At 42.6% G+C, this 15703-nt stretch overlaps 1 protein-coding gene across 3 annotated transcripts in view; it reads left to right on the plus strand.

The window, feature by feature from the left end:
• Positions 1-11134, plus strand: part of fam168a (family with sequence similarity 168 member A) — a 35862-nt gene extending 24728 nt beyond the window's left edge. For 2 of the 3 annotated variants that reach the window (XM_012859391.3, XM_012859390.3), the window contains 5 exons: positions 2919-2999; positions 7082-7227; positions 8885-9098; positions 10332-10458; positions 10558-11134. In XM_012859391.3, coding sequence (XP_012714845.1) covers positions 2919-2999; positions 7082-7227; positions 8885-9098; positions 10332-10444 — 554 coding nt within the window. In that variant the 3' untranslated portion in view covers positions 10445-10458; positions 10558-11134. The remainder of the gene's footprint in view (positions 1-2918; positions 3000-7081; positions 7228-8884; positions 9099-10331; positions 10459-10557) is intronic. The other variant, XM_012859389.3, reaches the window with a different exon arrangement.
• Positions 11135-15703: the final 4569 nt, after the last annotated feature.

A 15703-nucleotide genomic window follows, 5' to 3' on the forward strand; every position in this document is an offset into this window, starting at 1 on the left:
CCATTTTATTGTAGCAAAAAAAAAAGAAGGTGTTTCATGATTTACTAAACAATCAACACACAATTTAAGCGTCAGTATCTGTGCGTTATGGATTTTACTGTGATCCGCCTTCCTAAATGAAGGTTTTCCTTTATGCCCTTTCCAGTTCGACTGAGACAAAAAACTCTTTAGATCATTTTTATCTACCGTACATGTTTTAACCTATTTTCTTTATTTCTTTCAACGCCTCTCCTGTTGATCCGTTCAGGTTTTCCACCACTAGAGCTTGTTCTTCACTGCGGCTATAAAACACAACAAAAACCGAAAGCCTCACGTTACCTCGCTTAAAAAGCCTCCACAGCGAAAGTTGGAGCCTCCCTTTGTTGTAATCTGAGTTTCAGTAGACGGCCACATCCACATCAGACTGTTTGTCTACACAAATCACTTCACTATCCCTACAAGGGCCCTAATATCTGAACTTATTAACACTGTATTAAATAGCCCGCATCAGTAATGGCGCCCGCAGCCCTGACCAAGGGGGGGTCTCTGATCTGTAATGACCAGACAGGCTGCTTTTTATTAAGAACACCCAGCGGTTCATGCCGGATTTATCCCCATGAGGCCGCCTTCAGCTTTTAATGAAACCGCTGCTCTCCTCCGGCCCAGCTGAGAGTTGGAGCTGAGAGTTGGAAGCAGTTTGCCAGCAGCTGCAGCGGTGGAAACAGAAGTGGTGCTAACCAAGCATTAGCACCAGCGTGGCACTGCAGTGGCTTCATTAGGGGGAGAAATAAACGTGCATAAACTGCGAGTCTTAAATGGTCATGCAACGGTCAGTTGTTCGCATGGACGTATGAGCAGATATCTGCGTTTAAATACGAGTGGGTGAAAGTGGAAAGGCCCTTTATGGCACTTTTCTTTTTGCATGAACTAAATCAGCGACAGGATGAGGCGCTGTACTGCCAGAGGTGTCCTAAGGGATGCATTTGACAAGAACTGTGGCGGTTTCTCAAAACGCTGGTGAGAAATTTCTCAGTAGGTACCGGAGGGAAACCAGCTGATGGTTTTCAGTCCGACGCTCTCAGGCTGTTTGGCAGTTCATTTGCTCGGGAATTACGTTCATCATGAAACAAAACGGTAGAAAATCAGGTTGTTTTTTTTTTGTTTTACAAACGTAGCTAAAATTGACACTCGGTCCAATTGGTCAGCCGGTCATTTAATAAATCCACTTTATACATGGTTGTTATCGACTGTCTCTCAACAGCCGGTACCTTTTGGAGCTCTCTCACACAGTTTCTAAATCTATTTAAATCGAAGTCTGTATTATGAAGTAAAAAAACATGAACATTTTTTATGAGTCCAGATAATTGAGATATTTGGAGATTGATTAGAACCTTGTGGGTTTTTGCAAATAACTAGTAAACCTGTTAAAAGCGCATCTCAATGCATTTCACAGGACAAATGGGTCCAGTAGATGTGTGAGGCCCATAGAATCGGTTCGGATCCGTTTATTTCATGCCAGTAAATGGACTGAATTTATTTACCCAATCACACATCAATACACCGATAAACTGTGTACACTGTACGAGTTTTTGCCCTCTTTGGCCTGATTCTTCAGTCATGCAGTATCGTGCATCCTGCGTCGTGTAGCATACAGGCGGTAACGAGGGACGACTCGCCTCTCATAACCACCTCCCGATCAGGAACGATCAGATGAAAATCAAACATGTTTGAAATTCAGTCGGCCCTCTTGAGCGATCGTGAGCGCCACCTGTTGTTGAAGCAGAGCTACCACCGTCTACGCCCCAACCACGCCCACTGCACATGTGCAATCAAGAGAATTCCTCTTCTCAAACGAAAACAGGAGCGGAGAGAAGCATGGCGGCGGTACGTGTGACATGGAGTCAAACTACGGAGGAGTAACTCGTAGAATTGCCAAGGCAGCGCGTTTCGTTCCAGTGAGCCTCATATTTAACAGTGAGCATCGACACTTCCGTCTTTTTCTTCTTCTACCGTTGTTTGGCTTCCGGATAGACGAGTCCAAGTAGCGCCATCTCTGTATGGGGCAGAGTCCGACGTGGTTTTTGAACGTACGGTGTGAGCAGTCAGGTCGCCTCAGAGCGTCGGGCCGTTCAGCGTAAGAACAGAGATGGTGAGTGGTGAACTTTTAAACTCTGCGGTTTCGTCGTACAGTTTGAGCTGTACACGAGTACCATGACTGAAAATATCGTACAGTGTACGCCCGGCTTAAGCAGATCGTAGACAACTTGGGGTTAGGCGCCTTGCTCAGAGGCACGTGTGCCTGCGACAGAGGGGAGCTGGATTTGAACCAACCAACCTTCGGATGGGGTTGCTGGTCAACCCTGATTGGGTAAACCTTTGGATGGCGTCTTGAGTGAAGAAATGTTATTTGTAAAAGGTGTTTCAGGTGCTGCTGTTGCCAGAGGCAACACAAAGGATAATCTGTGTAAAGTAATTAAAATTCTTTTTGAGCTGGCTTGTTTGGGTTCTCTCGTCGTTTCTTGGTGTCTCTCCACAGCTCCGCGTTAGGAGCCGTGTCTCAGGTCGGATCCTCGTCGTCTAGCCTGACGTGTGATTTATGGCGCACAGCGGTGTGTGTCTTCCCCCTGTACCCCCTGTCGTGCGTCTTTAGGCATCGCTAATGTCTCTGGATTTATCTCCTCCCACAGCATATCGGCTGCTGTGCCCCGCTTACCTAATGGGTGGATGTTAGACACATTCAGCCGACTGTGTTATTGCCACAGACTTTTTCTTTTTTTTTTTTTAAGTGCCATCTGTGCCCATCCTGCTTCAAACTCAATGTTTTCTTATACACTTGGCAGTATTTGTGTGTGTGTTTGTGTGTGTGTTTGGTGTTCCCCGCGCTTGTTACCTTGAGGTTTGTAACCTTTTCTCTTCCCCCTGTGGACTTCCTCTTTCAGCCTATCCAGGAGGCTATCCGGCCACAGCTCCCACCTACACCCCCAACCTGTATCAAACAGGCAGTCCTGGGTATCCACCAGGTGAGCTCCCACTCTGAAACTTTGTTTTTTCAGCCAGATGATATAGCCGTCAGCTATCGGTGCTTTTATAAAAGACGGGTTCAAACAACCCTGGGAGGATTTCTGAAAAGAATCTGACAAAATGCTTAAAGTTTCTGGTTTAAAAAAAAGAAAAAGTAAGAAAAGGTTCAGTTTGAAGTCAATTTTTGAATATACCGTGTTGTTTTTGTTTTTATTTTCTTCCCTTTTTAAACCTCAACATGTTGCATCCATCAAAGTTTCTGCAGAGCCCTAAAAAGTCATAGACTGTAATTTCATGATTGTAACTTTAGGCTTTGAACGTCTTGAAGGCTGTGAGATTTTTTAAACTAGATCTTAAATCACAGTTATATCCAAAATTTCTTTTTTATTATTATTTACGGCATCTTTAGTCAAAAATATATATATTTTTTTTATAAACATGCTCAGCAGAAACCAGCTCATAATATGTCAAATTTATGAGTTCAAATTAAAATACACTTGTTTACTAGATGGAAATGTTTTTATAACCGTTTTGTTTTGATGACACGGATTTGATCATTATTATTGCTAATAATTACTGTAACTATTATGAAACTTAATTTATACTACAAAAAGGCGTTAAAGTTGAATAACAAAGTTTTTTAAAACAGCCAACTTAACCCTGCAAAACTCAATGTATCATTTTTGATAGAAATATTTGAGACCTACCTTTTCAACAGTCAGTATTTTTCTGAACATACATTTTACAAAATACAAATGAATATATTTTACACTGCCCCATATAAAAATGCAGAAAACATGAGGTAAATTATTTTTTTGGTCTAACGTATCCATTACCATACAAATAAAATTTCATAGCCTGACTTTTTGTTTTCTTTCTCCAAAGTAACCAAAAATATTCCTCACAATTACCTGCATCAGACTTTAAAGGGTTCCAGGGGGAGAAAAATCTCCTTATTTAGCAAACAGAGATGCTTTTTAACTTGTTAAAGACAAGGAAAATGTAATTTATTGAGCTAATGAACTCAGTCACTCAAGATATTTTTCATGCAGCTCTTATTTCTGTCTCACTAGTCTTAAACGGGTCTTTTCACTAATCTATTTATTTTATGCTATTTTAGTTAGCATTAAGGAGATTTTGATGGTTCGATATAAAACTAGAGCCGTACAATATATCAGAACGCTTCCATCATGGTTCTATTCAGCGAAGGTATTGCAACTACACTGAAATCATCTGGGAAATCTTCCGCCATAAATAATAAATAACTTAGGAAAAAAGTCGATTTAGAGCCGTTTGCTGCGTTGCAGCATCGACTCAAATAAGTCGTAAACCCACAAGTTCTTTTTTAAAAAATGCCTTAAGCAATCTCACTGGGCTGCTGTTTATTCCAAATATTTTGGAAAGCAGCACCTGATGGGTCAATAATGTGCCGTTCAATGTTGGAGAAGCAGGTGAGTAATTGTAAAATGATTTTATATAAAAAAATAAATAAAAAACAGTTAAAGCTAGAGACACGCTGATCAAATGTTTGCCTCTTAGTGGGTTTTCCTGACTTAATCGGTGCATTACTTTTAATTATGAATTTTAAGTAAACTCTAAAAGTGATTTATTTTAAGATTAGAATATTAGGAGTTAATTGATTTGAATAAACCCAAACAGTACACCAGTGTTCAGTTCACCCTTAGTCAATCGTTCTTAAACTCCTGAAAGGGATTTTCTAGAATCCATCAAGTCTGCGCTTATCTCCCTGTAGCCTGTGCAGTTTTTCCTCCACTCAGCTTCCCATTAATATGACTGAACCGTTCCCTCAACAGTCTTTTTTCTTTTACAATGACGTTTGTTGTTGCTTCCCCTTCCTGCGCTGGGTGTCAGGCGCGTTCATCCAAGCCTCACCTTCCTGGATCCTGCGTCTCCTTCTGGGCTCTGACAGCCGCTGGGCCGCCTTTGAGCTCGTCGTCGTCTGGCAGTAGTGCCGCTGTGATCTGAGCAGACCTCCGATCGGAAAGCATTACAATCTGCTCTCTGAAGACACCGTTTATGACGATGTCACGCGCTGCCGAGCCCTGAAACCGAATTAAAACCCATTTCTAACTCAGAAGAAGTTTGTAATAACCCACAGATCTTTAATAATTAACGCCGGCGGCTGTGAGATGCGTGATGTGGGAGGAATAACCACGCACCCACACCCAGCAGCGGCAGCTGCTGCTGCGGCACGTCTGCTCGCCTTTAAGTGGGTGAACGATCAACAAACATAGGCCCGTGGTGGTTGTGTTCTCTGATTTTTTTTTTTTTTTGTTTATTATGCTGGACAATGCTTTACATTGGGCGTCATACAGGAGAGGATTTGATAAATGTGTCAAAATTGAATTAGGTTAGCAAAGGGGGAATCTGGTTGGCTGTTTTTTCCTCTCCTTTAGGATATAGTTGGTGACAAAGGAAGGAGCAGGTCTTAGTCTCCTCCTGTGCCTCTTTTGAAGCGGCCTCCTCTCTTCCTCTCCCTGAGTTTGGATTTATCTTCTGGAAGTCGGTCAGAATATCAGATCTGCTGCTGCTCTTCCAGAAACCTGAACTTGTTTGTTGGTGCCGCTGCAGGCCTAATTTAAAGACGGGATTAAAACAGTAAATTTTCTTTCGCCCTAACATGAATAAATCACCAGATAAGCCAGCTGTGGTCTGATCAGGAACGTGTCTCGGCCGTTATTCCTCGAGACCATTGACGGAGGATTTTTTTTTCTTTCTTTCCCCTCTCCGTCAGCGCTTCTTTTGTGTAACCGTCTCTCGCTATTGTCCCTTAATGGCGTGCATGCACGTGGGAGCAGAGGACGGCCGTGAGAGCACGCCCGCACGCACATGCTCCAACATACACCCGCCGGCACAGAGAGCAGCTCCTGCATCTCTTTGTTCCCTCGTCCTTGTGTGAGAGAGAGGAGGGCTTTTTCATAAGCCGTGCAGCAGCTAGCTAGCAGCAGCTTTGACCTTCAGGCTCCTCCAGGTGGCCGCTGGGAGGTACTGCACCCCCTCCGCTGAAAGCAGACTACGTAGGAAGCGACACGAATGCCATCACTGAAACATCAAGCTTTTCACGTGGTGATGTAATCTTGGTTAAGCGTGGATCCTTTTGTTAAATTGTTTTAATGTTTGTTTGTTTTTTGTTTTTTTAGCGAATAAAATGATTTGTTGAATGCAGGCCATAGTACGCAGCTTCTTCCTACTTTTCTCTTCGTGTAAATAGGAGGCTTTGTTTAAGGCTCCGGTTTGAGCTGCTAAGTCAGATTTATGTTTTTAGGATGGACGGGCCTCGCCATGCTGATGGTGAGGCTGAACTCTTTGAACACATGCGGCCCCCATCTGGTGGGCTTTACAGGAAATGCAAATAATAAAAGGCAGGATGGTGCAAAATTGACATTCCTTCATAAATATTCAGGGGGTATCCTTTTTTTTTGGGGGGTTGTTTCTTTGCATTGTTGATATTAATATTAAAGCTTTTGAGGTATTTTTTATATATATATAGTGGCGTGATGGATTCCTAGCGGCATCAAAGCAGCAGCTACAGCTAATTTTCCAGTCGGAGGAGGACAAACCTTCTCTGCTCAGAGCGACAAGGCCGATCTAATAATCAGCCGACCCTGCGGCTCCCTTTTAGCTCCCTCTGAGTGTTTCGCCGTCTTATCAGCGGTTACTGCTTCAGGTTTTTTATGGCTCTGATCGGCCCGCGATAAAGACGCAGTCTGTAGCCGTTTTTTTCCCTGAGAAACACTTCATTGAAAAGGAATAAATGGAAGCAGAAGTATTTGTCTTTTTTTTTTAAAAGAGCCTCGTGTCCAAAAACTCAAAAGTTGTCAAAGTGTTCCACGTTCACAGGTTTTATTTTCTCCCAAAAGATGGAAATAAAAACAAAATCTATGCTAGTTTATACTTTTATATAATAAACTTCAAAGATAATTTGTCAAGCAATACCACTTGAATAATCCAAAATGTTATTTATGCTTTGAATTTGATTCATTTGAAACTGTATTGCGTGTGTTGTAATTAGAGTTGTATTAATTTGTATGAACCTTGTCTTTTTTCTGGACATTTGCAGGATATACCCAAGCGGGAACCCCGTACAAAGTGCCCCCCACTCAGTCAAACGGAGCCCCTCCTCCCTACACCCCCACTCCCACCCCGTACCCCACAGCTATGTACCCCATCCGCAGTGCCTACCCCCAGCAGAACCTTTACGCACAGGTAAGGCCGCCGCGCCACAGAGGCGCCTGTCTGGCTGTCTCCCGCCGTCTAACATCAGCGCCTCTGACAAACACGCGTTTCCTCGCTGGGAACATCGTTTCCTCGTCTATTAAAAAGCAATTTGTCGAAGCCTTCTTGCCAAACTCGCGACCAAATGGCGTGCAATCTGTGCAGTAGGGTTTAGGAGTGAGACATTTTCCAAATGTATGGTGTTAAAATAAATTGTCAGAGGAGATTTATATCTTTGTTTCTGGACTTGTAAATCCGGAAAAAAAAAAGATTTTTTTTTTTTTATGCTTTTGGATTTGATGAAGCGTTTATATCTGTGTTAGCTCGTGGATGAGCTAACACAGATAGCTCATCCTGAGAAGGTATCCGTACTAAAACCATACAATGAAATCGGCCTAAAAGACGAGACTTATGCATAACGGCAATAGATTTGTTCGTTTTTCCATTTATGAACCAGCAGGCGCATCATGTGTTAACTGTCCAGAGCCAAAACAGTCTTGGTTCACGGCCTGGTCCACGTATTATATAAACATGCGTGATTTAGTCAAGTCTTGGTTTCAGTTAAGCACTTGAATGAAGGCTTACAGGCTGTACTGCATGGTAGGGCTGCACAATTAATCGCATTTGCAATATAATCGCAATTTAAAAGAGCGATTTCCAAATCGCAGAGGTCAGCAATTTTTGGCTATGTAACAATTAGGGAATCAGACGCGTCCTTTAGGTGTCGGTAACATGTTTAAAGTGGGTTTGCCTCCACATGGAAGGGAAGACGGCTGCAGTAGTGAGATAATCTAACTTTATTACTTGTTTTAGAGTTTATATAATCTATACTGTTTTACCAGAAACTTTCAGGAATCTCACCATAGCATTAAGTTCTGGTCAATCAGTTTATTACATAGACTTGCTTGTTTGTTGCACTTTATGTTCAACAAGAATTAATGTCCAAATCAATTAAAATATGTTCTCCTGAATAATATTCTGATTAATAAAAACACTAAAAGTTCTTGTTTTAAATGGTCCTTGTTTACAAACATCTTTATCTAGAGGCCATTTTGGTTGCTTGTGGTTAATGCAGAGAAAAGTCAAAATCAAATCGCAATTTTGGTTGAAAAATATTGTAGTCAGAACGCAATCATTTCTGCTCAGAGATGAGACGCAGCGGCTCTTTTAGTACCTAATCTGCACAGCGATGAAATGGATTGATTTGTTGTTTTGTATATGTTTAAAAAGTAAAAAAAAAAACAATCGCATTAAATCGCAACACTGCAAAAACAGAACTAGAAATAAGTAAAATGTTCTTAAAATGTGTGTATTTGTCCTTGATTTGAGCAGGTAAATAAGACTATTTGCCAATGGAATAAGAATTTTGCACTTAAAATGGGAACAATTCATCTCCATCATCTTATTTCAAGTGCAGGATGTCTAATTATCTTGTTTTAGGGGTCAAAATACTCATTCTATTGGCAGATAATCTTATTTACCTGCTCTATTCAAGGATAAATACACTAACTTTAAGAACATTTTACTTATTTTTACATCCGTTTTTGCAGTGCATTAAGATAAAAACAATCGCAATTAGATTATTTTCCAAAATGTCTTATATCCTAACCTCACTAAGCGCTCTCTTGATTTGTCTCCCCCTCTGCAGGGAGCGTACTACACCCAGCCGGTGTACGCAGCTCAGCCACACGTGATCCATCACACCACGGTGGTGCAGCCCAACAGCATCCCCTCCACAGCCCTCTACCCCGCCCCGGTCCCCGTCCCCGCCCCACGCAACAACGGCATGCCCACCATGGGGATGGTAGCCGGGACGACCATGGCCATGAGCGCGGGTAGGACAGATATTCACCCCAGACTGTGTACGGAAAGAGACCCCCCGCCACCACCAGCCGCTCAGCCTTGTAAAACCATTCACCCCCTTCAGCTTTTTTTCACAACCACACGCTTCACTTTTTTGCTGGGATCGTTATGTGACGGCGGTGCGTATTTGTGAAGTGGGAGCAAAACTGTAAAAACCTAAGCTTTGCTAGTTAATTGAATTCAGCTCCCCCTGATTCAATGTTATTTAGAAGCAGTCTCCACTGGAACTACAGCTGCAAGGCTTTGAGGGTTTGTCTTCGTGTTTTCGCTCATCCCTCTTCGCAAAAATGGCTCCGGCAGATCGGATGATGACGGGTTTCCAAAACCTCTGTTGGATTAAGATGCCGTCTAAACCACTGCGTTGCACCTCTGGTTGTCCTGTTGGAAGGTGAACATCTGTGTTTACCTCCAGCCTCCTTCCCATCAACCCTAACCGGGTTCTGCAGCCCCGCAGAATGATGCTGCCATCACCGTGTTTCACGGTAGTAACGATGTGTTCAAGGTCATGCGTAGGATGGGATTTCTGACCCTCATAGGTGTTGGCATGTGGGCCAAAAAGCTCAGGTTTGGTCTGATCTGACCAGAACACCCTCCTGCTTTCCGTGTCTTTGCTGCCTATCCTGCTTTTTATGAGGAAACCCTAAAGGGGCGTTCTTTCAACACGCTTTTCTTCTCTTCATGCTACCAGATTAATACCAGATTCCTGGAATTCGGTCAATGCTAACAGTCGACAGATTCTTCCACCTGAGCTTTGTGTCTCTGCAGCTCCTCCAGTGGTAACTTGGGCCTTCTGGCTGCTTTTTTTTCTGCTTCAATCTCTCCTTGCCTGACCCCATGTCCGTTTAGATGCACCGCCATGTTTCTGCGGATTTGCCGTACTAAACTGCACCGACTCTCCACAACCCGTCTGCTGCGTTCCTCCATGATGCTATTTGTTTGTTCTCTAACGAGTTCATGGCGAAGTTAAATCACACACAGGCTGGTTTGATAGGGGCCTGCTGAACGCAGCTGGTTCCTCTGGACTTTAATCAGAGCGCAGAGAACCAAACACAAACCTTTCCTAATACGCCGCCTTTATCGTTGCTCTTTCACATAAGATCCCAGTAAAAATTTGGTGAAGCTGTGGTTGTAACGTGACATAAAAGTGAACAGGGTTTCAATATTTTTCCAAGGCATTGTAAATAACCAAGGAGAGTGCTTTCCCATCTAATGCGTGTGTTGAATGTGCGCAGGGACTCTGCTGACAACGCCCCAGCACGCACCCATCGGAGCACACCCGGTTACCGTGCCGACCTACCGGCCCCAAGGCACGCCCGGCTACAGCTACGTACCGCCTCACTGGTAGAGCCCACCCATCATGTGAGTAGCCACAGAGCACGTTGTCTGAGGGGCCCTTTACGCTGACTCTGAGGGCGTCTGACTCCTGCCTGTGCTCGTGTGCTCTGCTCTCCCCTGCAGGTCTGGATTCCACCATCGTATGCAACTGCTCAAACGTTACACGAGCTCCCAGCGGTAACCACGAGAACTCGGCACCTGTCTGCAAGAACAAAACTAAAGTGCAACAGCCACTTTACTATTATTATTATTATTATTATTATTATTATTACGCGACATTCTCTGATGTTTTTACAAAGGCTGCTTTTATTTCTTTCTAATTTTTTTTTTTTTTTTCTGCTTTCTTCGGTTTATTTGCCAACCAGTCATTACTTCCTTATTTTGTTCTCTCTTGATTGTTTAGTTCAGATTCAACTCTTTTTTTTTTCTGTTTTTCTGTTTTGCCGTGTCTGTTTTTGGAAGTCCAGAAAGGACTCTGGGCCAAATCACAGGCGTCGCTTCGGTCGCTCCCGTTTCTGTGTTGTGCTGGTGTGTGTGTGGTCCCCGCCTGCTGCTGCTGCTGCTGCTGCTCGGTTCGCTGGAAAATATTGGGCATCATCCTCATCATCATCATCAAAGACTATTGACTAATGCTGCCAAATTTTCTAACGACTAGATATGAGCACAGGGTTTTAACATCATCAGATAATTGTTTTACTATCTTTTTCCTTTCTGTCTTTTACAGGGGTAATAATTTTAAACGTCCTTTATACCCATCCGCCTCAATCGCTTAACCTTTGATTATTTCCTGCTTTCCTCTTCATCCCTTTTTCCTTTTTTTTGTGCCTGATTCCGCTTAATCTTCGATCGGATCTCGCTCGTCTTCCAACGCCTAGTAGCTGTACGTCCGTCTCACCCCTTTCTGTCACGTTAAGTCGGTGCTGTGAGCACTTACGGAGCGCGAGCCGGCATTAAACGCCGTACCTAGTACACGCCAGCGAAAAATACCCGCCGACTTCATGCTACATACTATGCAGGCTGGTATACTGGGGGGGGACACTTAATCTTAACCCAGCTAACTTGGGTCACATCAGTGACTTTATTGTGGGTAGGCTGGCGCATTTAGAATAATACTGAGGGTGGGGGGGAAACTACACACACACACACACACACACACACACACACTTGGTGGCACTTACTGTACAGTAACGCATAAGAAAAATAAACGTACAGTTATGTGGCAGAAACGGCCAGCAGAGGAGGAGCTTAAAGGGATCGTGTGGGCACTTGGAAATGAAAGCAGGGGGGGATCTAAGACGTTCATAAGCAGGCGGTTCATTCCATGTTACGAGGCTTCTAAGTTTGCGTCGCTTCTCCTTTAAGGAGCTGCTTTGTTTTTTTTTTTCTAACCCTGCTTTTGGCTGCGACCGTGCGATCTCCCCCTTCCATTTCCCAGGCAAGGTCTAATAAACTCACACACCACAGATGAGGCGGATTTAACGAAGGGCCAATAAAGTGGGAACGCGGACGGACGGACGGACGGACTTGGGTCTTGTCTGCTGAACGATGGGGAAACGTTCCGGTTCCATCAGGAACGCCACACACCAACTGTAACGCTGTTGTGAACATGCAGGAACGAAGCGAGGTCGGGATGTTTTCACGTACAAACGTTTTGGAGCGAGAGATTTGTGTCGAGTCGATTGTAGGCTTTGGTATTTAGATAAGGCCTGTGGCATTTTTTAGGATTTACTACTAGGAGGGGAAAAAACAACATCCGCTTGCATGTAGGCATTGGCCGGTTCCCTGCATCCAGGTCCAAACGGTTCCAGTTTCTAAACCATTTCCTGTCACACCATCCATTCCTGAGTTTTGAAAGTTCATGTACTGAGATGCAAAAGAACAGCTCAGTTTTCTCCTGTTACAGGTAGCCCCATCCCCCACCTGTTGCTGAGCACTTCTGGCCGGCTGGCCCGCTACATTTCATTGGCTGAGTTGATAAAAAGAATTTGGGGGAAAGCTGAAATCGCAGCGTTGCTGTCGAGTATCGGACGACGACATTAATGGGAGTTAACTCTAATTCTCCTCACTCGTCTCCATCAAGATGACTTCTCTGAGCTTTGGCATCATGATCACTACGTTTTGCATCCGGCGTGAAACACTACCGTACCAGATATTGCTTCCAAGCATGTTTTTTTTTTTTTTTTTTTCCACTGCAATCGTGACATTACCGACATTAAAGCTGCAACAAATCGCAGTTTAATGTGTTGCTTGGCCCTACTTTTATTGTTTTGTGTGATAAGCACTTGAAAACAATTATTCAATTTGGAAGATTTCAACTAGATTCGTGCGCAAATCTTGAGTATCGGTACCAAAATGACGATAAAAGATTCCGCCATGGTTGTAAATGTAGTAATTGATGTTGTTTCAGCGGCAGTAGGATTAACTGTTGCGTTTTGTTTTTAAATGAAAGCGATGGCATGTCTTAGTTTTTAGGTTTTTGTATGAATTCATCAACCGTGTTGATTGGTTCTTGTTTTTGTTTTTTTTGTTTTTTTTGTTGTTTTTTTACCTTCATACAATCAGGATTTTGTACCGGCCCATGCCTACTCGCATGTTAACTTTTAGATCTGTACGTCACGGGTTGGTATTAAAAGCAGCATTTACTGCAGGCATGTGGATAGAGTGGTTTGATTATTGCAATAAAACAGGAGAGCCCCTCAGGCTCTTGGCATAAAGTCATTATTTTATCAGCCTTTTAAATCCGTTTAAATCTCTTATCGTTGTGATATCCAAATGGGGGGAGTCGAGGCGCCGACGTTCAATAATTAATACTGCAAAGAAGTTACGAACATATCAGAAGTTTTGGGTATTAACAGTGTGAGGAATTATTGCACAACATAGGATAAAGGAGAAAAAAAAAAGAACTTGACTATATCATAACTTAATGCTAAGTAACAGGTACTTAGGCTTTGTAGTGCAAAATGGAGGAAGAAGCAATTTATATCATAATTAAAACAATAAGGTGGAGTGTTTCAATTATTATTAGTCAAGGTGTTTGTACACTAGTAGGTTAATTCATAAGATGTTGCATCATGCCGCTGTCGGAGGAAAACAAACATTTTACTGAATATCTGGTGGATAATGGTGATGAAAAGCTCCAATCACGACCAGATCCTGTATATTTGAAATTGACTGTAAGACTGAATGAAAAAAACAACAAAAAAAAAAAAAAACAGGATTTTCTTTCGACAGCAGTAACTTTACTCTGCATTAGGATTATTTAACCAACCACTACTTTTGTCAGTATTTCTGAATTAAGTCCTCTTGTTTGCTCTTTTTTTTTTTTTTTTTTTTTTAACCCCCCTCCTTCTCTCCCATTGGTCAGTTAAGCGTAATGGGTATTCATAATAATCAGGTGTCTTTCACTATAGCATTGGATTTCTAGGTTTAAAAAAAAAAACAAAAAACAACATGCAGTATATTTAAAGAGCAAGTGGTACAGTAATGTATTTCTAGCTAAGCATGGTTGCATTAATGTGGCAGCTACTGTTTGTGCTTTTATTTAATGTTATAAATTTTTTTTTACTTCTGCATCTCTGTCCTCTACATGGCTTTCACCTTGAGGGGGGAGAAGTTAGCACGGTGTCTGTAGACGATTAGACGTTGTGGGATTTGCTCGATTCCCCACGTTTTCGTAACAGACACGCGGAGAGTAGAGGACGAGCCACGGAGCCGACTCGGAGGCTAAATGGTCCCAATTTACCGTCTGTTTTAGCTCCGTGGGTGCAAGGATGCATCAAAAGATGTCTTTAAAAACCCTCAACCTCCATTCTCTCTTTTATTTTATTATTTTTTTTATTTCCTGTGCCATATTTCACCAACTGTTATTTAGTAACGATGAGTTTCTTCTCCCTAATAACCGGTGAGTCCTTGTTCTGTCTTGCTTCTCGTGGAATCTGTGTTTTCCTATTGCTGTCCGGTTTTTTGGTTTGTTACTTTCCGCCTTGTTGACTCTTATTACCTGTCTGACTTGTTAATCTTACTGGACCCTCCGTGCCGATCTTGTTTCTACTCTGTGCCATTTTGCATCCCCCGTTCCGACATTTGGGGGGGATGCAAAGTGTCTGTCCCCAGACCTTTTCCACTCTCACCTCGGTTGAACTTATTTCTTCTGCAGGTTGACCTTTCTTTTTTTTTTTTTGCTTCTGTCAGTTTAACCTTTGCTACACTCGCCACCCCCTCCTGAACTGCAGTCTTATTGAGTTTCATCATAATCGCTGACATTCTTATGGTCAACTTACCCTTTTTAACACTAGATGTCACAAGTGACAAAGTCAAGAAGTGGCATCTTTGTGGTTGAAGGCTTTGAGCCAACGTGACGAGAACAATTGGGTATCTGATCTTGAGCTCCGGCATATTATGATCCGAATGCTCTTTTTAAGGACATTTCCAGAAGTTCTCTTCTAAAGTAACAAAACAGGACTTAAAATAGTCTATTATTTGTTGCACTAAGAGTTTTTCTGAGCTGTGGACCAACCCGGTCGGTGCATGCTGTGGCAATTTCATGTTCCTCCTCAGAAACTGGTAATAAAGTGGCTATTTGCTTTAATGGCAAATAATCACATTAAAAGCAAAGGCAGTCTTCTGACGTCGGTTTTTGTTTTGTGGTCAAAAAAAGACGAGCAGACGTTTTAACTCTGCTTTATTTTATTTTTATATTTAACTTTTTATAAAACAACATCAGCAGCAGAGGGAAACTAGGATTTGGTCCTCAGCGAGGGGGGCTAAATGTTTGTGGACATTTAGCAAACATGCTTGAAATAAATAAATGTGAGTTTGTTCTGCAGTCTGAGAATATAGAACGAGGTGCCTGTTAAGCAATATAAAAATGGGGCCAATTTGTAGTTTCCCTTTGCCAGTGATTTTGTTTTAACCGTGAAAAATAAATTGAACCAAATTAAAATTTCTCCTTTTTTTTTTGTACCACAAAAAAAATGCTTCTTTTTCTATTTAATAGCTGCGTGCTTAGGGTTTTTTTTCTTTGCTGGTTCCTGATGAGAGCATCCAGTTACCAGGACATGCACGGCGCCAACACTTTAAAGCGGCAGGTCCACGCGGCCGCAGCTGGGAAACCGGGCAACTTCTCTGACAAGTGTTCCTGTTTTTCAGGGAAAGCGATTACGTGCCGGCCTGTTTAGTCCGCTCCATTCCTCGTCTCTCAATTTGCACTGAAGTGAAAAAGGAGAAGATTTTTGCCGCGTTCTGAGGCGGGAGCATGTCTTAAAACCTA

The sequence above is a fragment of the Fundulus heteroclitus genome, chromosome 18, assembly GCF_011125445.2.
Source record: "Fundulus heteroclitus isolate FHET01 chromosome 18, MU-UCD_Fhet_4.1, whole genome shotgun sequence".
NCBI classification, from domain to species: Eukaryota; Metazoa; Chordata; class Actinopteri; order Cyprinodontiformes; family Fundulidae; genus Fundulus; species Fundulus heteroclitus.